The sequence below is a fragment of the Eublepharis macularius genome, chromosome 4 (assembly GCF_028583425.1).
Source record: "Eublepharis macularius isolate TG4126 chromosome 4, MPM_Emac_v1.0, whole genome shotgun sequence".
NCBI classification, from domain to species: domain Eukaryota; kingdom Metazoa; phylum Chordata; class Lepidosauria; order Squamata; family Eublepharidae; genus Eublepharis; species Eublepharis macularius.
The window spans coordinates 103,889,500-103,915,270 of NC_072793.1; the positions used below are offsets into that span (position 1 = coordinate 103,889,500).

Consider the following 25,771-nt stretch of genomic DNA (forward strand, 5'->3'; position numbering starts at 1 on the left):
TTTTAACTGAAAAGAAGTTTCTGACATAATCAACCATGATCAACAGAAGTTGGTGCGAACAAATGTCTAAGATATCAAAATGTCTATAAAAAAACCCCTATTCCTTCTGGGAAAAACAAGACAATTTGAGGTGCATGAGTACACATTGTATACAGGCAAGGTGAAACACAGTGAGGGAGCCTTGTTCAAGGTACTGACAGCCTAAAATATAGGCAGCTAAGAGGAGCCTGTCTGTCTGTCTTTCCTTTCTCAGATGGGTTTCCACCTGTGCATAGTGGGATGGTTATTTAACAGGACAGCAGGTTACCCAACTGTATATCCAAGTGCAAAATGTGGCACTAACCATGTGGGGATTGTGAATTATGGATTTCGAAGTGACTTCACTGAGAAGTGGGATGCTTACTGTTATAGAGCTAAAGGTAAGACCACATTATGAAATGATGCTGCCTGGCCTGATTTCCTGCTAGATGAGAATATTTATGCACCTATCCCACTTTTATCACTCTTTCTCCCAAGAGATCAGGGTGGCAGATGTGGAGTTCTGCTCACTCCCATTTTTACCCTCACAACAACCCTGTGAGATAGGTTAGGCTGAGAGAGAGAACTGGCTTAGTGGCTTTCAAGGCTAAGGGGAGTTTAATATCAGATCTCATACCCTGACTGAGCTGAAACAAAGACACAGTGAGCCAAAAGGTCAGTGGGGTACTTCTAGATCAATCTTCTCTCTTCCCTGGGTTCCATTTGCCTTCTAAGTGTATAAAACCTCTTGGAAGCTTTGCCTCACACAGAAATGGCAATCAACAGTTTACTGGGGGGGGGGGGGGCGGGCGGCTAGTTATGTAGCCGGTGTTGTTCTAAGAGCTGAAGTGAGTAAAATCTCTTATGAAGCTAGGGCTTGGAGAAGGAGATTTAATTTAAAGTTAAAGATCCTGCAGTCAGACCTGGAGATAAGTTTGCTCGATCTTATTAAATTAGACAATAATAAGAGCAACTGGGATAAATTGGTGAATTATAAGCCAATGTGCCTAGGAATTTCAACAGAGCTGACGGGGAAAGTAAATCTTAACGAGCTAAGACATCTGATTAAAATTTGTTTAAAACATCTAGACTATAAAAGTACATCAATAAGGTTAAAGAGTTTGCTCAACCTTCACAGTTGGCATTCCCCCACCAATTTGTATCCCACTGTATTTTTGTGATTTAACATTTCCTAAATATAGATGAGCCTTTATGTTGGCACGTCTTAATGCTTTACTATCTGCAGTCTTGTCAGGTAGATATGCTGGTATTCCATATTCAGAGAGATGATGTAACTATGACCTTAATTGCATTGCATCTATTGACCACATACTCTTTAAGTTGCTCTGAATTTTTAAAATTTAGGAGCTGATTTCCCCCCTAATTAGTAAGGATTTTGCTTCTTCAACTGCTGAGACTTCTAGGCTACTGAGCAATAAAGACAGATAGTTACACATAGGGTCACTAGATTTTTGGCTGCCGTTGTAGAAATACGGAAACATCCTAAAGCAACTGCATAAACTTTAAAATTATGTGGGTAGTGGTTATTAATTGCTTAAAAATAATCCCCCAGCCGCTGTTCAAGACCACTGGGTCAAAGGAACAGTAATAGAAAAGAAAGAAAGAAATGCTTGCAAGTATCACCTTTGTTTCTCCTTTTCAGATGTATGGTGTGACTGCAGGGATGGGTTTATTGGTGATGGCTATACCTGCATTGGGAATCTTCTGGCAGTGCTGGAACAGCATGCAAACTTTTCAGTCTACTATTTTGTAAGTGCTAGTGCAACATTGATGTTTCCACAGGCTGGTAGAATCAGGCAGGACTGGGATTTGACTGCAGTCATTTTGCTACGTGCAAGAGGGATAAATAATGTTTTATACAGCATAACTTTTTTAGTGTTTGCTGCCACCCAAAGCTGATGACATCTTCTGCTCCATCCAGTAGGCAGAAGGCATCAAAATTACTAGAAACCGAATCTGCTCCAACTAGATAGTTTTCAGAGTTGTGTTTTGTAATTACTATGTAGTAACTAAGTAAAAGCACTGTTAAGATCTTGGTACTTTCTCTGGGTAGACTGCATGTTTACAGCTCATAATAACCAACTAGTGAATTTACTGTGAACTAATTTTCTACTCACATCTCCAGAAGCGATCTCGACAACATGCTTTCTTTATGCCTGTGTGGTAATGTGTGTTTCTTCAGTTCTCAGGGGTTCTTTGTCATCATTTTGCATGCTCTGGGGCCATGTCTCATGACATTAGACTTCAAAGTTAAACTGTCAGGTGGCATTTGTCTGGGAGGGTCATACATTTGGTTCATCATACTTCTTCAGAAGCAGAACATTATCATAATATAAAAAGGAGAGATGGCCTCTAGATTGTTTGTCAGAATTTTAACAAATGTGACTTCTGTTGCCCAAAACTGAGACACTGTCTCCTGTTCCCTTCAATGTGCCAAAGCCCCTGACTCATGCCTGGTTTTCATGTGTAGAAGAATGAGGTGCTGAGGTGGTAGAGTGGACTGCACCATTTCATACCAAAAGTGGTGGATTCTAGTTTTAAATGTTTCTTTGCATGAAAAAAAACTTTAACCAATTATAAAACTAGCACAGAAGGGGAAAGCTTCTGTTCTCTCTCTTTACTTACTGTGCTGGTTTTCTAATTGCGGGGAGTTTTTAACATGGGGAAACTTTTCAAAATGTAATCCTCCACCTGTGATCTGAAAAGGTGCATGCCATTGTGCCTCCTCAGCATCTGAATATCTCATTCCCACCTCATTCTCTTATATGTATAAATTAATCTTGAAAAGACTAGGGAGAAACAGTTTGCATTCCATAATGGTAACTTTGCAGATTTCAGATTCTATTATTTGGAAGCTTTCTGTGGCTACTGTAGTTGGTTTGGTTGCTTTATATTCAGTGTCAGTTAATAGGTCATTTGAAAATACTTGCATTTAAATGTATTAATATAAGCAAATGACTTGTGGCTGCTATGTAAGACAATTGCTATAAAAATTTTACTAGGGAAAAGAGCTTTTTGTTTACTTTTATATGTAGGAGCTTCTAGGGATTTCTCCTTTGGATTTAATTTCAGCAAGACAAAGCCATGCTTTCAGATTAAGAGTTTCTGTTTCTGTGTTTCAGATGTTACTGGATTATGCCAATACTACCCAAGAAGGACTAGAATTTCTGGATCTCCTTTCCGATGACACCACTTATAAAACCCTTTTCGCACCTCTGAATTCTGGTTTTAGAGATAATACAGTAAGATGTACAGAATGAAAACTAACTAGACTGAAGAATATCAACATTACACACTTAAATTGGTTTAATGTTTGTTCCCATTCCCCAAGGAGAATTCTAGTATTGTAGGGAACTAGGTTTTGCAACAAAGAATTCTCAGCACCTTCACAAAACGTCAGTGATAACTTTGGAAGAGAATTGTTTTGCAGTTTATTGTCAGAAATATGTCTGGTTGAACTCTCAGTGATTATTCTGAAGACAGTTTGTCATTACAAAGATAAGAAAACTCCCTCTTGCTTGATTTGGAATCATCCTGGAGAATGCTTCCCCCCCCCCACTTAAGAGTTTTAAGCTTGCTCATAGTAGCTGCCTTCCCTTGCTCACAACCCCCTTACTTAGCAACCGTTGCAGCAGTTGCCATGAGCACTGCAGTTCCAGCAGTCCCAGGATCAGGACTCTCTCATCTCTGGTATTTGGAATTAATGTTGCTGTAGTAAAGTCCCAGGGACCCTAGCAAATGTAGTTTTCTCTGGGTGCCTGACATCAATTGCCTTTGGAAAACTACATATCCCAGGCCTGATTGTTAGAGGGAGGGGTCAGAAACGTCCATCTATGGTGCTTCCATTACCACAGTAGAGAAGTAGTTGTGTGGGAGTGAGTTAGGAGTTCTTCTCCAGCTGAGGTTAAAAATCCAAGCTGGGAAACAACTCTTGGGGTTACAGTGCTCACTTTGTGTTGAATCTGAATATTGCATGATGCTGGAGTTTGTATTCTGAACCAAGGATGATGAAAGTTGGTGACATCACCAACACAAGAAAACCCTAGCCTTGCATAGGAGTTGCTGAACAGCAAGGAGACTTTGTCATGCCTCTAGCCTAATTTCCTTTAAGTATAAGTCAACATACTCACCTTGGGGAGGGGCTTGTGGCCTTTCATGCAAGCCCCTATTTTGTGTTTTTGCTACAACTATTTTCTTTTATTTATAAAATTCACGATTTGAGATGCATATTTGCCCAGGTTGCCTGCTGGTGGTGGGTAATAGCTACCTCTTGCTGATTGCCAGTGATCGGCAGGCATGGGGGCAAACCGCTGGGAGTTTGTCCGCCACTGGTGGGCCCTTGGGAACCCTAGCTAAACATGAGTTTGATTGGGAAACACCTCACCTCAGCTCACTTTTAATATGTGATCCAAAGCTTACATTTAAAATGGGGAGGCACACAAATTAGCTCCTGTGCACATGCAAAACAGTAAAAAGTCCAGTAGCACCTTTAAGACTAACCAACTTCTGAATGCCATGGGGATAAAGTGTTATTAAAAAAGGGGCAGAGTGGATCCTGAGACTGACAACTCTGGTCCCTCATGGGGGGTTAAACAAAAGCCTCAAATTGTTATCTCATACGAGATAAGAACGGAGTCAGACCACTGCACTCTCTCTCTCTGAAATTCTGTTGCTGTGGGAACTGCTTGATATAATTATACAGGTTAGTTCTATATATTTTCTAACGTGTGAAAATTTTGTATTGGAGGCTTGTTATGGCGTTTTGGTTAGCGACAGCCTTGCCATAATTGATAAGAATCACTGAGGAGCGGCTGTGGCTCAGTGGAAGAGCCTCTGCTTTGCATGCAGAAGGTGCCAGATTCAGTTTCCAGCATCTCAAATTAAAAGTACCAGATAGTAGCTGATGTGAAAGACCTCAGCCTGCAAACTTGGAAAGCCACTGCCAGTCTGTGTAGACAATAGCCATTTTCACACGTCTTACCGGCTGCGGAAAATCATGCAAAACACCCGGAATGACGGCGTCTTCTTGGCACAATGTCCCGTCATTTCTGACGTCATCACACTATGAACTGGAGTCATGATGGGAGATCGTGCCGGTTGATGACCCTTTGCTATGCCCCAGATGAGCATGCATGTGTAAGAAATCAGTGCCATGATACATGAGGTTGAATTGAAGGCAGCATGCAGTTGGTTATGATTTTTCTCTCTCCTTCAGTAATTCAACAGTTAAAGTGTCTGTTCATCAATCAAATAACTAAATGGAATTGAAACATCTATTTTTTTTATCAGACTTTAACACTGAATGACCTGAAGCTTCATGTATCTGTGAATGATATGGCCCTCCTGAGCTTCAATCTCACAGCTGGCACAATTATATTATCCCAAGCTGGATACAGCCTTTCCATAGCAGACGCCATGAACGCCACCCACCCTCTGGTGAGTACCTGTCGGTAACTGGACTGAATCAGTTTTCTCTTTATGTACTGTATTGACCATAAAAAAACCTTTGAATTGCTCCTTTGAACAAAACTCACAAAGACCTCTTATTCATTTAAAATAAATTCTACTTAAATGATTTAATAATATAGTTTTCTTCACTTTTATTGCACCAGGGTTCTAAGGTGCTTAATAATACAATGATTGTTGAATGGGATATTCTGGCTTCCAATGGGATAATTCATGCTATTGAGACACCATTGATGGTACCGCGTCAACATGAGCAAGTTGTTCAGGTTGGTTGCTTGTTTAATTATGACATTCTATAGTGGGTTTGCTCTGACGTGAAACCAAAATCTCATTATTAAAATTATGAAAAGGTCCTTCCTTACACTTACTGCTTGCCCAACAGATCAGAGGACCTGGTTGTGAAATATTTCTTCTGTTTCAGTTCCTTGGAAGTTATTTTTTAAATAAACACACATCTGTTGTTATTTTTTGTAAACACCGACTGCTTCCACAATGTAAGCCTTCTCTGTGTTACTTTATTGCCGCTGCAAATGCAGAGGTATTCACAGGAGCAACGATTCCACACAGGAGTTCTCTGTGCCCTTTCCTGCTGTCAACCCCTCCCAGCTGTCAGGGAAATGGCAGCCACAACAGGCTGATGGCAGGGAAATGGCTTTGATGGAAGAAGCGCCTTTGAAAGACAGCCTTCACAGTCAGATGGCTTGAGAATGTGATTGACTCATATTCTTTCCTAAAAGATCAGAGTGAAGTAGATTTGGGAAAGAGTGTACTGAGGACGAGGAAAACCTGGAAAGATAGTTATGTGGATGCTTCCCCAGAAGTGTTCAATTTTTAGGGTTTCCACTTCTGGTTTGGGAAATTCTTGGATACTTGGGGGTGGAGACAAGAGAGGGTAGAGTTTGGGGAGGGAAGGGACTGCAGCAGGATATAACACAATGAAGTCTACCCTCCAAAGCAGCCATTCTCTGTAGGGGAACTTATCACTGTAATCCAGTAATCAGTTGTAATTCTAGGATATCTCCAGACCCCACCTGTAGGCTGGTAACCCCTATCCGTTTGGAAGTAAAGGTTACAGGAAAAATCACCATGCAGAAGTAGCTGTTGTCAATCCTGACCAATAAACACTAGAGACAAAGTGAAAGCAAATAATCAGATATAATCACATAGCAAATCCTTAACCAATATGCTGTTCCACCTCCGACCCACACAGTCTTTGTTCTTTGTAGGAAATGTTAATGGTGAAAAATGATGTGATTGATCAACAGCCAAGAAAGGGAATACAAGGGTCTGCAAAACTGAGTCAAGGACTCTGCCTCCTCCTTGATTGATGTTGGCAACTATCCATCTTCTTTGGCTGTTTTCTCTCTCTCTGAAAACACCACAGTTTCTCACCTCCTGTTCTGACAGCTGTTGTAATGGGCAGAGAGGCAGCAAATGGTCAAACAATAATATTTATGATATTAGTTGCTGCATAACCACACAGTACTTTTTCAAAATGTACCCTTGATTAAAGGTAACTGGCAGTTAAGATGTGCTGAAGTAGCTCTGTAGGCTATCGTTTCAAACATTAACAAAACAACTGTGGGTTTTCCCCCCCAGTTTTTGGGCACTGTAAAAGCATCTGCTTCTGCTGTGACAGTCGGTGTGAGTACTGTTGTTGCTGTAGTGCTACTATGTTTAGTTACCGCCGGAGTGTCTTACTACTACTTCAGAAGAAAGAATCAAGGATTCCAGTTTCAGTACCTGAAGGTATTTCCATGATATGTTTACCAAGAAAGGATTGTACTCTGTGCATGTGCTTCTGACCCACTTCTTTGCCCCCTTCAGATTTTTTTTAAAATGTTATCTCTGCCACTTAGTTGTAATCTTATTTCTGGTCACAAGAGGTTACTGGTGTTCTTTTAAAAAAACACAACCATGCATCTATAAATACATTTAAGAAAATAGGAATTTGTATTGCGGTCTTGTTGGGTGATACTGAATAAATTTAGGAGAATAAATCCTGTAATTCTAATCATTGAGAAGCCTGCATTTTCATCACCATGCCGTAATTAAAGAGCTATCCAGGAAAATGGCAGCCAGGATTAGGGAACAAAAGTGAAAACGAAGCAAATTTTGTAATCTCTCCCAGATAAACATTCATAGACTGTAGGCTCAGAGCACAGCTGAAGTCTGCAGTTCAAATCTCAGCACCACCAGGGATGGCCTCGGATGAGCCTCAGGGTCAGCCTTCCATTTTTAAGGGGGGGAATGAATACTAGCTTCATTTCTAGGATTGTTGCAATAGTTACTGAGATAATTTTCAGCTAACATTTTTAACACTTTTCTTTTATACAGCACTTTCCCCAAAGTATCAATGTGGTAGACAGAATAGTTGTTGGCTCTGTCTGTTTCTGATAAATTCATCACTATTGCTCTTTGAAAAGCAAAGAAATGCCTAATTTATTTGTGTCATGATTGGCAGGGGTGGCTTCTCTCTTCTCTTAATCACTGATTCCTTCCGGTAGCATGCCACCACCCAAACTAAACAGGCTTGACCCTTCACCAACTGCTGAAGCTGGAGCTGGTGAGCCTCTGAGCATGTACAGAGCACTACCAATGACCTGAGCTGTAGGCCCATGAGTGATAACACATTGGCACAACCAAAGAAAGGATCTTTATTGAACTACAGAGAATTTAACATATAAAGAGCATAGTATATAGGAGGTTGCCTTGCGCTACTCTGGCAACTAAGTAAAAGAAAAGAAAGAGCAGAGAGTACCTACTGCCTAGGACAACCCCTGCTGGGATGGGCATTCCATGCTTGGGGAAGGAGAAGGCAAGCCTCTCCTTTTGGAGTCTCCCTTCCCTTCTGAGCTACTGAAGCACACATGAAAGAGCTGCCGAGCCCCTTTATACTCTCCTTCTCCATAGGCACACGTAGCCCATGCAGTCAGTTTTGTGATGGCGCCAAAAGACTAAAGCAACCTACATTAATTTATCCCAAAGATGTCAGTTACATACACAAATCAATGAGATGTGTCAGGCTGAGCAAATGATGTTTTACACAGGCTGAGCAAATGATGTGAATCACAGGCAAGTTTTATATAAAAAAGGCCTATGTGGCAATCCATGACAATTTGTACTTTGCTTATAGGCTGAGCTGGAAGATGAAGAGCCTTCACCTTGGGAGGAAAGGAGCCCAGCCTTGGTGTCCATCCCAAATCCAATCTATGGAGCACATAGTTCTCTCTATGATGAGCCATTTGAGGTAAGGTATCCATCCAGGCTTTAACTTTCGTTGACTGTTGTAAAAAGTTGGCTGAGTCCCATAAATAGGTCAGAAACCAAGAATTTTTCCCAAAGTTGGTTCCTTCTACAATTGTCAAAGTGGAAAGAAATTTTTCCAAGATTTTTTCTTCTTTAAATTCAGTTAGCTTATTAGCCTTTTCAACTATCAGGCAATGGAAGTGTTTTGATCAAGCAACCGAGACTTACAATAACATATTTGTTTCTTTTATACCCTGCCATTCTCCCCCATGGGACCCAAAGCAGTTCAGCTTGCTGTCCTCTTCTTCATTTTATTCTCACAACAGCCCTGTGAGGTAGGTTAGACTGAGTGTGTATGACTGGCCCAAAGTCACCTAGAAGGCTTCCATGGCACAGTGGAGATTTGAAGCTGGGTCTTCCAAATCCCAGTTTGACACTCTAACCACTAACCTACACTGGCTGAATTCTTCAGGCTGAAGCATAAATAATTGCTTCCTTTTAACTGTATAGATTAAAGAGTTTAAGCAACATTTTATAATAAAAATAACTTCAATAAGAAAGGTGGCATGAATCGGCTTCTTGGCAGGTAGTTTAATGATCATCCATAAAAGGGATGTTATAAACAGGATGACTCGAGCTAGCCAAATTTCATCAGGTTTTAGAAAGTAAATAGGGTCAGTCCTGGTTACTACTTGAATGGGAGACCACCAAGGAAGTCCAGGATTGCTCTCAGAGGCAGTTTCAGGTAGGCAGCTTTGTTGGTCTTCAGCAGGGTTTGAGTCCAGTGGTACCTTTGGGACCAGCAACATTTTCAGGGTATAAGTTTTTGAGATTCAAATTGCCCTTCTTTAGATACAAGTAGGAGTGGAAACATTCGTTCAAAAGTTCAGAACAATGGAACCCCCTGGACTGAATAGAGACATATGATTCTTATCTCACTACAGATATTAATTTCTGTTCTAATCAAGCTGCATTGTAACATTGTACCTTTTCATCCTGACTCCCTTCTTTGTGTCACCCTACCTATCTCCTGACTGAGACATAAAGGCTCAGGGATCTCCACACCACCCTGTATCTAAAGAAGGGAGCTCTGACTCTCGAAAGCTTATACCCCTGAAGATCTGGTTGATCTCTTAGGTGCCACTGGACTCAAATCTTGCTATGTAGAGGCATCCAATGGTAAACCACCTCTGTTCATCTCTTGCCTTGAAAGCCCCATAAGGAGTGAACATAACTCAGTTGCAACTTGACAGCACTTTACACACACACACCTGCAGGCTGAGGCCCCTGAAAAGGGCTGGTTTAAGCTGTCATTCCACGTGGTGGGCTTAGCATTTAAAATGCTCTGACTCTGAATGCCATCTAATCTGTAATGGCATCACCACTGTATCTGCCAGCTAGCAGCTGTGTAGGTTTTAAACAATTAAAAGTGTTTATAAGCTGCTACTTAACCCCCAAAAAACTGTCATTAATTTATCCAAAGCGTTCTCCACTTTGTTGGAAAGGGTGTGGCGGTGTTGGTACCTTTGCTCACTGATGGTTGGCTTGCTTGTACGTTGAGAAATTTTGGAAGGAAATTTTACGAAATATACAAGAGATCACAGGTTATCTAATCCCTCTGGATCCAAAATTAATTTTTTGAACCAATGGGAGACGGCAAACATCCCTAATATAAGGAATGAATTAATCTGCAATTTTTTGATGGCAGCCAAATCACTATTAGCATCCTACTGGAAATCACCCCAAATCCCTACTGTTGACAATTGGTTAATTAAAATATGGGATTACTACATCCAAGACAAGATCTCAGAACTTATTAGTCAAACACAACTCTACCCAAAAGAAACTGACTTTGTACCCAAATGGTTTCCCTTTTTTGAATTCTTAATTGTTAACGATATACATCCTCCTAAACATTTATCATCTTTTTTCTACTGCTTACTCTAAATAATACAAGTTTACTTAACACTACAAAACATGTTAATGTTTTAATTTTTATTAAATGGATGTTTTTTTGTTTATATGTTGATCTGTTATGTGTTGTTATATTGAATTATCTAAAATAAAGTATTTTTTTTTAAAAAAAACTCTCCAGCAAAGCTCTACTTTGTTGGAGGTGATTCAGGGATATTATGAGCACAGAACTAATTGCTGATCTATGTTGGTTTCCTTTTGATCTGCACTCTCTCGGGTGTATGTGATATGCATCCTGCACAATGGGATGTGGCGGTACCTCTTCCAAAAAATGACAAAGTGAGAACTTTGTGAACTGTACATTTACACTGATCTATTTATCATGTTATTTTTTTCAATGACTGTGACCTTATGCACTGTGAATGCTTTTGTGATATGGAGGTCTTTGTACAGATCTGTCTGTCATTTTAAAAAATCCAAATGTGAGAATTTGTTACAGACTATTGGCATGACTTTTGATTTATTTTTGTTGTGGAAAAGAAGAAAAAAATAGTTACGATTTATATTTAAAATAAACCTAGCGGTCAGTATTGTAAAGCACTATATATCAAATATGTACACTCTTAATAAAATATATAGGGACAACTAAAAAAAAGTGTTTATAAGCACTTGATACATGATGATAGAACTCAAAGCTTGTTAACTAGAAGAGTTTGTCAGGCTGGCCTAATGCATGTTTGTACCTTGCTTTCAGGATTCTGTCAATGGAGAAGACTTTTCAGATACTCATGGAGTGTTTGCAGATTAGTAAATGTATCTGTACTGCAGGAAGCAAATGTTTTCCAGCTTTGCCATTCAGAAGGAACGGAATGTGTTCTGGGTTACAGTGGACTGCTATGGTGCCTTTATGCATCCATTGGGGGCAAACTGACAAGTGGCCTTTAGGTAAATTGTGAAAGGTCATCAGCTTAGATATACTTCTGTTTCCATTCCTCTTCATAAAGACTGGGACTGGAAATTGGGATCCAAAGAGCTACATTCATGGAGACTTCATCCATTTTTTCTTCTGAATCCAGCCACTTGTGCTGTGCTAGATACTGCTTTGAAGTGTCTTTCAGCTTTCTGGAATTGTTTAGGGATGAACTGAGGAGTTAAGAGGGGGAACGAGATCCTTGAAAAGCCCTGTTGCATGCTCAGGATCATTTGGATTCTGCCCATAAGACAAAGTTTAGCTATAGAGAATACCATGAGTAATGAATGAATATTTTTGTTCAGGACACCACAGCGAACCATCAGTTGCTCACCAAAATCTTCTGAGCCAAACAATGTGATTCCCCCCCCCCTGAAACTGTATTGTTGGGCCCTCCATTGATAATGTTCCTCTATGCTACACAATTTGAAATAAAAATACTACCTGTGAACTGTAGTTGGATAATTGTTTACATATTGTGTCCATGTTAGAGGTTGTTTTGACAACCTTAGTTAAATTTCTGGTTATTCTGTGAGTATGGTTAAGATCAAGTATATGGGCTAGATTCAAGATACTATCAGTGAGGAAACTTGCACAAAAAAAAATCTGTGTTTGGTCTACCTTTGCAACTACGTGCAGATTCTACCAATTGCCCTCCTCCCCCACATTAAAGAAAGAATGAAAATCTTGAATTTTAAGAGGAAAGGATTATTCTATAGGGAGATACTTATAGAACAAAATATGTTCTATACAAGCTCAATGGAAACAATATTCTACTACACTTTCAGTTGTCTTTAGATCAAAGAACACAAATTCTGCACAATGTGCCAATGAACATTTCATGTTAGTGTTATCCTTACTTTGCCATTCTTTGATCTGTGTTTTAAAGATTAGCCTCATCCTTTAAAGGTAAGTTAATGCTGCCAAAGCACTTTAGGATCCAAAATTTTGAGTTCACAATTGCTACAAGAGAACTGTTCAGAGTCCAAATTGCAGATTTGTAATTTAAAAAGTACAGTTCCAAGGATTGCCACGGTAATTTAATACACAAATTGCAGAATAAGTAATGGAAATATATACATTACATGAAGCTTTAACATCAACACATACATTAAGCTAGGTTTATTGACAGCTGATCTCCATAAAAAAACAACATCAATTTCTCTTTAGGGCGAGTTGCCTCTGATAGGAAATCCCAACCCGTCTCCCAGCTAGCTGGTGTCACTGCCATACCTTGTTTATCCTTGCCTGCACATTAGCCTCTGCAAAGAGGTGCCAAGCCCCATCTCATATAGCAGTTAGGATTCTGCTGGTGCCAGTGAGCACTAAGGCCCTTTCTCAACTCATTCACCCACACAGCTAATGAGCAGCTGGATTGGGTAAATCTCCAAGCCATCCCTACATGTCTCATGTGCTTGCCAACTTATTCATACGTACCTATGCCACAGCAACTCAACACTATTCCTGCAAGCTCTAGTTGGGACCTAACCAATTCCTAAGGACTGGGTCTAATTATCCAATTCTCAGCCACAATAAACCAGGTAGAATGTGTAGAAAAGAGCCCCCTAAAATCCAGTCTGAATATCCCTCTCCATTCCTGCTCAGCTCCAACAGCCATTCCCTCATCACCTATGAACACTGCCAACGCCAAAGAAATACAAGTCAGAAGGTGAAGAACTGCTTCCTGTCTGACTCCTCCTTGCTGGACTGACCCAGCCTGGTTCTATTCCAATGGGACTTGGAGACAAAAAGCATACCTCATTGCCTATTAAACATGAAGACATGTAGGAAAAAAATTGATGTCCTAGAAACTGCAAACTGAAAATTGAATCAGCATATTTATCTTTGTACATATGTGGTGATACATCAGTTTGATGCTGGTGTGTCCTCCCCTGCCCCCCAAATCTCCCCTACAAGTATTGATCTGATACCTGTTCCTGACTTGCAGGAGGGAAAGGCAGGTATCTGTATGCCCTGTGGTCCATACACATGTTCTGAACTAAGCCCCGATTCTCTCGCAAGTCACATTATCCATCCCAAGCCTGCTCAGCTTGAAGCTATCTGAAGACTCCTACCACAATCATCCAGTTTTCCTTCCCTCCATGTAAGTCCTGTCTTGCTTGCCTCCCCAGATTGATCTTACCCACCCATGGTGTTCTTGACAGCAGGTATGTAGCAGAACAGGCAAGTAAGAACAAGCAGATGAAATTATGTAGTAATTTCAACTTTTTGTGGCTACCCCCATGGAGCCAATTCTCTTCCTCTATTTGATGGCCACAAAAATAGGCTGGTCAATTCTCTTAACCTCAGCTAGGCGGTCAGCAGGTGCTCGATCATCCCTAAACAACATTATGCGAATGACAATTTACACATACATTCTAGAAACTGCTAATAAGGCTTCTTTGGAATCATGTTCAAGCACTTCTTAATTTACTGTTAGCGGTCAGACTTGCCCTCACATTATTAAGAAGGCTTATCAATATGGCAATATCATAAGCCCCTCTTCTGTATATGTTTTAAACACAGAAGCGCTGCCTAGCAAGGCAGTAAATGGATGCCAGATCCCGGCTGGGAGCTGGAAAATTACTAGAATGTGAGACACCAGGTGAGACCAGCTTTCAGCCTCCATGCCCCAGAGATGTGCAAAGATCCTGAGACAATAGGGACTTCCAAGAGTTCTTGAATTAATCTCGTTAACATGCTTTGCCGATCTTCTCCTTATCCACTCTCCCATTCTGGGCTATTCTGGGCTCTGATAGCCTCACTTATCCAGCCCCTGTAGGCCATCAATCATCATTGATAACTCTAGTATTGCCCAGGAAGGGTTACTCAAACTTTTATTGTCTCACCTTGGAGACCGTTTCCCACCTCTTTGTCTTACCCTGGAGACAGCTTTCTAGTTCATTGCCCTACCCCAGAGACAGTCTCTCAGCTCTTTGTCTCAAGCCAGAGGCAGCCATCAAGTTGTTTTTTGGGACAGAAGATGCAATCCTGCCCCAGGGTATGTTCCACAGTACAATTGGACTACCACTGCCTCATTCAGTGTATGTGCCCTTTGGATCCACGTGTGCACACCCTCAGACTGCATGTCTGAACCCCTTTCTCCCTCCTTGCTGCACAGCACTAGATGCTGAAGCTACTTCATTTCTGGACTGGTAACTATAACACAAAACCTTGAAACTCTATCCAACCTCCTCTCTGCTTTTCCTAGGAAACTTTATATGTGTGTGGTATATGTTCTTCTATGATTGCTTTTGATGATGTTTTAATAAAAATCATTTTTAAACACCCATTTGGTCATTTCAAGAGTCCCCTGAGGGAACAGACCTGGTAAAAATTGATGGTGGCTCTCGCTTGTAACCCCCCTTTGCCTCTCCTTGCATGCTAATTTCCCCAACTCACAAGGAGACCCCTGTTTAGGGCAACATTACCATGTACATAAAGAGATAATATTCAATACTGAATTGTTTGAAACTGCCACTCATTATAGAAAAGATGATTGATAAGGGTCTAATATATCTGAAATCAGAATGCCTATTTATTTGCTACATGCAAGTAAGTGAAACAAAAAAAAAACAATTACAGAGTTCAACCAGATTGAAACAGCAAGAATCTTTATCCCTTTGCTAACTTAAACATCCAAACTGGTTTCCTATAACCAGAGCAAATAGCTAAGTCTTTACATTTCAAGAAAACCCTGAGAGTTTGGCAAGTCCTCAAGGGAAGGACATTCCATAACTAGGAATGGCGATAAAGCAACAGCGACCAAGAATATTCCTTTGGGTACGCTCTTTCTATTTGAACTTGGCACTGTTGGTAGTGTTTCCTCCATATAGGCTCTTAAATAAGCAAGGTTGAAAGAAACATATATATCTATAATCAACACCTTGAGTTGAGCCTAGATGCCAACAGGAAACTACTGTGAGTTGATAAAGCATCTCACCACCATTGAGAGGTGGAAGTTTCTGAAGTGTCTTTCCCCATATTTTATATATTGCTGTAGCCTAGTCTCATAATGATGATATGCATGAACTATGCCAACACTTGATGGGGGATAGGAAGCTTACATGTATTGCTAAATTCAGATAGTAAGCAAATGCATTTTGTATACATTAGTGTGTTTCCCCTAACTTTGGGTAAAAAGCAGGAGAAACATTCATGCTGGAGCTTGGAAAGGTATAGGTGGATACACAGGGTGGTGGCATGGTCAACCTGTTGCTAGCAAACGCTGCCATGCTGCTGTGTGCAAAAGCACCAGCTTAAGAAGGAGATGGATTCACTGATCCTATGCCAGTTCCCCCCTGCCTGGAGGCAGAGGGATGGATTGTCTTATGTTAGAATCTTTCTTGCTATGAGTAAGAATGCCAGGAGCCTTGCAGTAGATAGGTGAACACACCATACTCAATGGCTGTGACTGCCCACAAGCCAAACCTTGGACCTCCCTGCCTTTACCAAAGACAGCCTTAAGCAGCAGCTCCACAGTTCCAGTGTTCCAGCTAAGACCATATACTTTAATAGTGTGTGGGGGTGGGGAAGGGGTGCACTGCCACCTACTTGATGATGACATCAAGCATGTCTTGCATTGCAAATAAATCTTTACAAAACTAGCACATAAGCTGATGCACAACTGCAACGCTGTTACTTCACACATTCTGCTGCAAGTAGTGGAATGTAGAATGAGGAAAGTGATGTCTGTGTATGTAGAAAAGGACCCTCAGTCTAGCACAAATGCACACTGCCCTATAAGTGAGAAATCTCAATATTTCAATTTCTATTAATTTATGAACAGCAGCCACACATCTACCCAGATTCACACAGAAGGGCCAGGTAAGGTGAGAATAAGATTCGTTTTGCAGAACTGTGTCCATCATTGCTATTTGCTTTTTATTGTTTCTTATACTGTGCTCAATTGGTTCTTTTAATCACATGTTAGCACCTTCAAATTTATGTATGCATTCATATGAAGTCTTTTAAAATAGAAATCTATTTTAGTTATTTTCACAATTCTAATGCACTGTGTATCAATGGTAAGGCAAAAGTGATGCAGGATACTGAACTACATGTCAGGGCTAAGGTCTTAGCACTCTTACAAAAGGATGAACAAACGTTACAATTTTGCACTATCACAGCTAATGTACTTCTCAATGCAACACTTCTGTGCAGACAAGGCCAAATAGGACTGTTTAGCATATAAAGTGCTGAAAATACCAGTCACCTGTATTTCAGATTTAAGGCCAAGGCCCTGATTTGAACATCTTGGGCAAATTCCCTTGGAGAAAAAATAAATTTTAATTTTTTAAAAACTTGGTTACTTCTTATCAGTAAAGCATTTTGATGACATATTTTTTCTACCTTCCTTCAATCCATTCCAAGTGCCTTCTCTCAGGAAGTGCTGGGAGGCACAGTGCAACAATGGCCAGGCAGTAACTAGGTGGGAATGTGTGACAGGGCAGTCATGCACAGCCTTTCACCGGATATGCACCATTTCCTCTAAGAATGGCGTCTTCATGCAACCAGTACAGAGCTGATCCATCCAGAGGGGAGCTTCATGCTGCAGAGGGGTTCGCCGAGGGTAGAAGGTGAAGTTCACATCATAGTTCAGCAGGCAACTGATTGATGCCATGTAGATGTCAGAAAAACGAATCAGTCTTCTAGAAAAGTAGGTTGGGTTGTGGAAGGTTCGAAAAATACTTCCAAACTGGGGGTTAAACAGGTTTTTTGTAAGTGACCTGAAAGAAGAGAGTTTGATATTATTAGGGACATCACCAACAATTTGGATTTTATCCATTCATAACGGCTATGCTAGGTTTTCCCTGAAGGTGCCACCATTATCCTCCTTTAAACATGAAAGCTTTGAAGGTAGAGGAAACTTCATGCAACAGGTGAAAAATGTCCGGCACTGTATTCATCAGCCCTCAAAAGGAACCATCTGTGCCCTTGCAACTCTATCTGACCACACAACAGAAGTGCAAATAGGTTTAAAGGGGGAACATTCAATATCAAGCGGGGGGGGGGGCAGGGAGGGAGAGAATTCACACATGAAAATGTTTTGCTAGATGCAAACTGTTTCCATAATTGTTGATATGAGTGTGATGTTTAACAGAGATACTAACTTGACTTTGCCATTTGTATAGTATGGTAAAGACAGTCAGATTTTTTAAAAAGTGAGTAATGATAAGAGTCACCTAATTTCCTGTCTTTCTTTCATCCACTCCAGCAACACTTGCTTTGATTCAGCATCTTGATACATCTAAAATTTTTAAAAAGATTTGATTTTGAACATGTCTATTCTAAAGATCAGTTTTCTATTACAGTAAATAACCATTATGACACTTTTTTATAATGTTGTAGATGTCAGTTAACACACATTTGTGGATGGATTCTATTGTTTAACAATTATGAATTTCCATTTTTTGTAGATTGTATTTAATAAGTGTAGTCTATGAAGAGCATATCTTTAAAAATGTGAACCATGAAATTACTTTAGATACATTTTAGGTATCAGATAGTAAATACAGCTTTAATGAAAGGTAAAACTGAGGTGATAGTGAAGTATGAGATTATTCTTCACACCACCCTCTATAAATAAAATCTTTGTCAGGGACATAGTAAAGAATAGGTATTACAAGAATCTGCCACTAATGTTCACAGCTGGGGAAGAGGGAATCTCCTCTGGCAGGGAGTTTTGTTGGGATTTTTTTGCAGCTATTGCAAAATGCTATTGCAAAGCCTTGCATTCCTCTTGCCGTTTTATAGAAGAAATAGAGAAGTCTACACTTACTCCTCATTTCTGTATCAATTTATTTCCCCTTTGACTAGGACTATGAGCCTTAGCCAGCTATTGGGATGACAGCGGCAGGAATAAGGCAGCTCTCTTAATCAGAATATAGCCACAGCCAGCAGCTGTCAACAAATGAACCAGGAGGCTCTTGACATTTCTTCTGGTTATTGCATCGTGGTGACCAGGACATTTGTTTAATGTAAGAGCTATGGAGACTCTAATAACCACACAAGATGATGCATTTCTTGCTGTCACCTGGTCTTCTGGTCTATTTTACCTGCATCCTCTCCAGAAGTCCTGTAAGTGCCTGTTGCCAAGTCAAAGAGTGCATGTATTGCTCTGTATTAATGATACAGATTTCTGTTTCCAGTTCTGGAACAATGGCTCCTGTCCTCCAACCATGAAGCAGCATAAGATCCTAACACAGAAGAATGCAGCAGAGTATAAGACTGTATTTATTTTATTTATTTACATTATTTACCATCTGCTTTTCTGAATAAAACTCAAGGTGGATTACACAGTGTGTTAGTACAATCAATTTCAAGAGCATTTAATCATCGCCATCAATTTTACTGTGATAGCTCACAGCCTTAGCAATTGTCATCAACATCAGAAGAGCATTTCAATAAACAATGTAACAGAGTATATAAATGGAAATGTGCAAAGGTTTAAAACTAGCAGAAAGCCAATACAGTGTTGAACACATGCTGAAACAGAGCATAAGCAATCCTAAGACTGACATAATAAACAACATAAAACTACCCAGCAGGATCATACTTAAAATGTACAGATTGTACATAGTGGTGAAGTCTATGGTCCCTATCTCTTTACTGATGCAGCTCTTTGAGACCTCTTCCTTACAGTACAGCCCTCCTATGTGAGCAAAAAGCCCTCTTGAATAATTCAGTTGTGTATTATTTGTGGAAAGCCAGGAGACTGGGAACTTTTCTGAGCTCTTCAGGTAGGCTGTTCCATGAGGTGGGGGCCACCACAGAGAATGCACATGTACGAGCAGCTGTTGATTTTGCCAAGTGGTATAGGCAGAAGACCTTGGCCATTTCCATACGGCTTACCTGAAGCTGGGCCATGCCGCAACGTTGCGGATCGTGCCGGGGAAAACACGAAATATCGCATTTTCTCGCGCGAGTTTTGCACGCTGTCGCACAAAACTCGCGCGAGAAAACGCGATATTTCGCGTTTTCCCTGGCACGATCCGCAACGTTGCGGCATGGCCCGGCTTCAGGTAAGCCATGTGGAAATGGCCCTTGTTTAGATGAGCAAAGCTGTTGTAGTGGAACATAGGGAGAGAGGCAGTCCCATAAATATACCAGACCACGGCCATTAAGAGCTTTGTATGCAATACTTAAGCCTTGAATTGAGTCTGGTAACTGATAGGTAGCCACTGGAGTGATTGCAGAATTAGAGTAATATTTATGCTCCTCCTAGCTCCTGAAAATAACCAAGCTGCAGCATTTTGTACCAATGGGAGTCTCTGAGTTAACTTAGAGGGGGACCTACGCACAGTGCATTACAGTAGTCAAGTCTTGATCCAAGTGGCCAGATTGGCCATGTTAAGGTAGGGGGCCATCTTCCAAGCTAGACTGAGTTTGTAGAAAGTGGTGTTTTTTTGCAGCTGCCTTGACTTGCTTTTCTAGCAGAAATGCTGGATCCAGTATAACCCCTAGGCTCTTGAGTCTGCAAGGGTCAGACAAACTCCATCAAAAGCAGGGAGTACAATATCCTTCAAGATCTCTACCTTCCCAATGAGCATCACTTCTGTCTTGTCTGGGTTCAATTTAAATTTGTTAGCTTTCATCCAGTAAAGCTACTACTGCTGAATCCATCCTTAAATTACTAACAATGGTTTATTAGCTCCACTTGCCCTTGCAAGTTGAGAATCCAGTCTCATCCAGTTCACAATAACTTCCCTAACTTGCCATAGGACAATAAACACTCTTCCAGAGCCAAAACAACCCAGATTACAGGACCGTGTCATACAGTATAGCTGAGAGATGCCTTGGTAGGGGTCGGGGACTAAACGCTACGCTATTGGGTATTGTCTGCTGATGTAGATATGCGCCTACTAGGGAGTTCCCACATAGCTAAACATACCATGGAAATTAGTTGTGCTTTGTTTCAGATAGATTTCATCTCTGTGCTTGGTTTTATGCATGTTTAAAATCTTTCTGCTGCCCTATTATATCTGTTTCCTTGAATGTTCTGTTATTTATTATTGTACTTTGCTGAGTGAATATCCTAGCTGTTGAATATATTATATTTTCACTTGCACTGTGTAATCTGATTCAGATCTCAGTGAGAAAGGCAGACTCTAAATTGAAAGATAAATAAATAAATAAGATGATCATTCAAATCCAGACAAGTGATTTTTAAGGTGACTACAGCTAGTGTTCTTCAGCATTGCATTTGCATTTACAGCGGGCTTGTAAATACTTACTCTCCTATGGCAAGTAAGGGAAGTTACTGCAAATTGGATGAGGGAGATAGAGCTGGAAGGTTTCTGCAGGTCTGTTTATTTCATTTTTATTAGAATTAAAAAGTGTAGTTTGAGCATTGGCTTGCATATATGTCCAAAGTTTATGTCTGGAAGGGGCTCAGCAGAGTATTGGGGGCAAGGGGGATGGCTGACAATGAGCTCACACAAAACATCTCCATGTGAATGAGATACCAGAGGAGGACTGCTTTGCCCTCTTCCACCTCCTGCCCACCCATGTTTTGCAGTGCATCAATGGCAAGCAGGCTGCTGATGAAGAGAACTAGCTGTTCAATGGGATGTGATCACACTGAAGAAAGAATGAAAGCCACAAAGCTAGAATGTTTTACACAAACATATTATAGAAATTCAATGAAAAAAAGAACACCAAGCAGCACTGAAAAAAAAGAAACAGGCATTTCCTTGGGGGTGGAAGGATGCAGTACTTACTGCAAGGTCACTGTACAAATGGTCACCAAAATAAAGAACCCTGGAGCCACGCCAGCCTGTTAACCGCAGAAAGTCAAACAGATTACCCTGTAAAGTAGGATATATAAGAGAGTGTGAGAATAAACAAAATACCTCATTCCTTTTGTAAAGGAAAAAGAAAACCCTTGCACGACTGTCTTAAAAAAGGTCAAAAGTAATACGTACTTTGATTTTTTTTAATAACAAAGCCAACAAAGGAAAATACTTGTTCCGAATAAGCAGCTTATTAAAAATGCTGTGGCTAGAGGCTTAGAACATTCTCATGGGAACTTTGGTTTTCAAAGGTTCTCATTTTTTTCAAATTTAACAAACCATCACATTTATACAAATTCACATTTGATGCTGCTTGGGAATATACATTAACAACCACTTTTCAGTTTATAGACCAATTTATCCCAAAGTCTCACGATAGGCAATGTGCAGCCTGACTCATTCATTTGTACTACAACCCCACAAGATATGCCATTGCTATTCCTATTTTTCCTTGAGATACTGCAGCACATGTACTGATCTGCCATGCAATGAATTTGGGGTCAAACTGCAATTTTAAAGCAGGTATTCTAGATCCCAATATTCTATTCTCAGGCTTCTCAAAAGATAACTAGGTATAAGCATGGCTTGTGCACAGGCAGAGATTCTTGATAAAAATCAAATTCTAATGCTGCAGCAGAGTTTTCTTCTGAGGTTCTTTTGCATTTTAGGAGTAGAACAACTGGTAGAGTAAAGGGATGCTGCTTGAATAAGAAGGCTTTGAAGCTCTTCTGCGCACACCAGTTTTGGTAGAATATTCAAAGCACTCAAGGACATGGCTTGAAGATAACTATGTCCTTCTTGCAGTTCTGGAGTGATTATAAAAGAGAACTCTTTTAGAAGAGCCTTCATCTCCTCAAAAACAATTCCTTTCTATATGTCTAGAAAGACAATAGTTTCCATCAGACTGCTGTGCTGATTTTACTGCTGCTTTGGATCCCAGTTATATGGTAGAAAAGTAGGCTTATAAACATTTTTTTTTTAAATACTGAGGTGGTGGGGGGGGGAGAGATACAGAAAAGTGCAATTTGAATGGACATTTTTATTATTAAATACTGTCATTTTCACTATATCCCTGCCAACAATACAGTGCTTATGTTGGAACTGGAAGATTCTGACTTGTTGATCTCCTGAAAGAAACTGGGAGCAACATAAATAGGAAGCTGCTAGCCAAGATAATTATCCAACTGGGAACGTTCTGCACATGCTGCATGTGTCCCAGATCATGTGGTACAATGAATTCATAAAACCTCTTCCCTCTTTCTCAGCCTTGTTCCCATAACATTCCATTAGTAACCATGGAGGCATTTATTCATATTTTATTTTGATGACATTAAAACTACACCCAAAATTATGTTCTTTGACTCAGCAGTTAAACACAGCAACATTCTCTGAACTTATTATTCTTAGGGCTTCATTTCATCCAAGATCTGTCTCAGAAGCAATTTAGAGTTCTAGTGACCTCAACTGCAGGGCCCAAGAACTGGATTTAACACCTCTACCATAAACACCCTCTGGTGATTAGCCTCCCAAGCGATTAGCTTCTCTAGAACCTGCTAATCCCCGGCCTAAAAAATAAAAAAGATAATCTATTTGCCCTATCATGTTAACCTACAGGAATACGCCATAATGTTGCCTGGTTACTTTCCTTCAGAAGCAAACTGGTTAAAATAATTTTTTAAAAGACAGCTATGAGTAGAATACTAAATTGCTTCCATGGGAATAGTTACCATCCACCTAAGTAGAGACCAATCACATCTAGCCTTTATCTTTCAGTAGTAAATAATATATCTGCACCACCGGGTTTAAAAACTGGAAGCAATTTCAGTTGAATTCTAAGAACTGAGAAGAATGAATATGTGGGAAATTGCAGCTATCACCCCCCCCCACACACACACACACACGCACACACAATCAAATGTCATGTTTGTTCTCATACTTCAAAACAACTTCAGAAAATCCAAGCCTCCTTAAATCTTAAGTCATGAAGTGATGACTTACTACTAAGTAGTTTTACCTGTTTGTATATCTTCCCTTTTTCCAGTTTGCTTATTTTATCCCAATGAAGTGAACCTCTTTCATCCATTTTTCTGAAAGGTCTAGAAAAATCAAAAATAATGTTACAGGCAATCTCCAGACAGTTAATTATCCATGAGCAGAGCAAAGAATTAATTGCAGTGCTCCCCTTCCCTCTTGTGATGGGCTCCCCAAAGTAGTATTGGAAGGCTCAGGAAGGGGGCGGGATTTGAAAAGGAATAATCTGTTATGCATCACTGCCATCTACTCTAATCTCCACGGTGGAGCCAATGCTGGCAGCATATCCTTTTCTAGACCCCATCTCTCACAAGTACAGTAAGAATAATGAGTAAGGTTTATTACTACAGGCTTGGGTTGTTTGAAGGGAGGAAGAAAGAAGAGGAATAATCCTCATTAGAATATAGATTTAGAAGACCCATGTCACCTGATACAGCACTACTGTAATAATTCACGGTTTGGATTTCCTTATTCAACAGGAGGTGAAATATTAGCAGTGGAGTATTTAGCAATCAAGCAGGAATAAGAGTTTGTGTGTTTTAGTATAGTTTGTAGTTTAACTTAAAGAGGATTCCTAGCCTTCTTCTAATTATTGTGCACATGCCCTTATAAGTCTGGGGCCCAACGACCCTAGAATTTTATGAATATTTTGTTTGGCAATCTGTATGAACAGAACTGGGAGTCTGACTAACAAGGAGGATCTAAAATGGAAAGGATTAGAGGTGATGATATTAAGGGCCCTTAACCCGCCCCCCCCCCCCCCCAATTCAAGCACTGTCTTAATGTATATATGCCTGAGATTCCATACAATGGAAGATAAGCAACTCCAGAAAATTAAGTTTTACACACTAAGCAATTGATAGAGGACATGCAAGTATTTCTTAAATATGGCAGTTACAAAGAAGAGAGAATATTATGTCTGTTCTCTGAAAATAGGATATTTTCTTCAATACCGATCTTCTGTAATCCAGATAAATACAAAAAATGGCTCCCTTGCAGCTCCCTACTAGCTTGGAAAATGTTTAAGAAACCTGATATGGTTGCTAGAATTTTGAATTTAGATATGGGAAAGGCAAGGGCAAATCCCTGCTCATCCGTTGAATTCACTGGTGGTTTGGTGGAGGTCATTATTACAGATGGGCACGATCGGAATCACGATGTGAAAAAACCCTGATAATGGTGTTTCCGCCATCGGGACTCAGCTAATTGGTTCCGTCCACGGTGACCGATCCAGCGTTCGGGGGGGGGGGGGCTTGATCGGGGGGGGGGGCCACTGTGATCTAATCGGAGAGCCAGACACTCAGGCGCCAATAATCTATTCTCCTAGCAACGGAGCCAGGGGAATGCCTGAGCTGTGTTTGCCCTCCTTCTGTCACCCTAGAAAACCGAATGGAAGCCCAGCTTTCCTTGATTAGCAGGCTTCCTTCCAACCACGGAGCAGCAACCCAGGGGAGGGAAGGGGAAAGGGATGTTCTGAAGCCATGGGCACAAAGGTTTTTTGCTTTTTTAAAAAAAGGGCTTTGTAGGAGGAATGGGTGTTTTTCTGTCTGTCACTCTCTGTTTTTAACCTGCTTTTAAAACACTGTATTTTGTGGGAAAACCTCATTCACGGTTCTGTGTGTGTGTTTAAAATATGCTTTCTGAAGACTGGCTGCTTGCTTTTAAAATCAGGTGGGGAGGAATGGAGGATTCTGTCCCTGCTTTTTTTAAAAAGCTGGCTGAAACATGTTGACGGGGTGTCTCTCTCTATTTGGAGAGGCAGGGATAGATCCCCCCCTCTGCTCTAAGTGTGTGTGTGTGTATGTGTGAATCAGAGCCGGATCGACGAGGGGGGGGCAGGGGGGTAGTCTGCCCCCAGTGCTGCCAAAGAGGGGGCGCTGGGCGCAGTTGCCAGCCCCAGGAGTGCGCCTGGGGAAAGTTGAATGGCACGGGCGGCCTCCCAGCCATCCGCGCTGCCTTTTGCCTTTCCCGCAAGACAAGGGGTGGCCAGCTTGCAGGAAAAACAAAAGGCAGCGCAGGTGGCTGGGAGGCCGCCCGCGCCGTTCATCTTTCCCCAGGACAAGGGGCGTGCAGGCAAGCCAGCTGCCCCTTGTCCTGGGGAAAGGCAAAAGGCAGCGCGGGTGGCTGGGAGGCTGCCCGCGTTGTTTGTCTTTCCCCAGGACAAGGGGTGCGCGGGCAAGCCGGCCGCCCCTTGTCCTGGGGAAAAGCAAAAGGCAGTGCGGGTGGCTGGGAGGCTGCCTGCACCGTTTGTCTTTCTCCGGGCAAGGGGCACATGGGCAAGCCTGCTGCCCCTTGTCCTGGGGAAAGG

At 41.0% G+C, this 25,771-nt stretch overlaps 2 protein-coding genes across 3 annotated transcripts in view; one reads left to right on the forward strand and one right to left on the reverse strand.

Annotated features, from left to right (window-relative positions):
* Positions 1 to 12,077, forward strand: part of STAB1 (stabilin 1) — a 154,092-nt gene extending 142,015 nt beyond the window's left edge. Inside the window, exons 62-69 of one of the 2 annotated variants that reach the window (XM_054976231.1) lie at positions 254 to 419; positions 1,682 to 1,788; positions 3,162 to 3,281; positions 5,329 to 5,475; positions 5,652 to 5,771; positions 7,105 to 7,254; positions 8,642 to 8,755; positions 11,423 to 12,077. In XM_054976231.1, the coding sequence (XP_054832206.1) occupies positions 254 to 419; positions 1,682 to 1,788; positions 3,162 to 3,281; positions 5,329 to 5,475; positions 5,652 to 5,771; positions 7,105 to 7,254; positions 8,642 to 8,755; positions 11,423 to 11,476 (978 nt within the window). In that variant the 3' untranslated portion in view covers positions 11,477 to 12,077. The remainder of the gene's footprint in view (positions 1 to 253; positions 420 to 1,681; positions 1,789 to 3,161; positions 3,282 to 5,328; positions 5,476 to 5,651; positions 5,772 to 7,104; positions 7,255 to 8,641; positions 8,756 to 11,422) is intronic. The other variant, XM_054976232.1, reaches the window with a different exon arrangement.
* A 4,636-nt stretch (positions 12,078 to 16,713) lies between these two features.
* NT5DC2 (5'-nucleotidase domain containing 2) overlaps positions 16,714 to 25,771 on the reverse strand; it is a 64,073-nt gene continuing 55,015 nt past the window's right edge. Inside the window, exons 10-14 of the mRNA XM_054976177.1 lie at positions 23,447 to 23,528; positions 21,361 to 21,447; positions 18,697 to 18,837; positions 17,824 to 17,888; positions 16,714 to 17,367 (exon numbers count right to left, since the gene is read on the reverse strand). Of these exons, the coding sequence (XP_054832152.1) occupies positions 17,106 to 17,367; positions 17,824 to 17,888; positions 18,697 to 18,837; positions 21,361 to 21,447; positions 23,447 to 23,528 (637 nt within the window). The 3' untranslated portion in view covers positions 16,714 to 17,105. The remainder of the gene's footprint in view (positions 17,368 to 17,823; positions 17,889 to 18,696; positions 18,838 to 21,360; positions 21,448 to 23,446; positions 23,529 to 25,771) is intronic.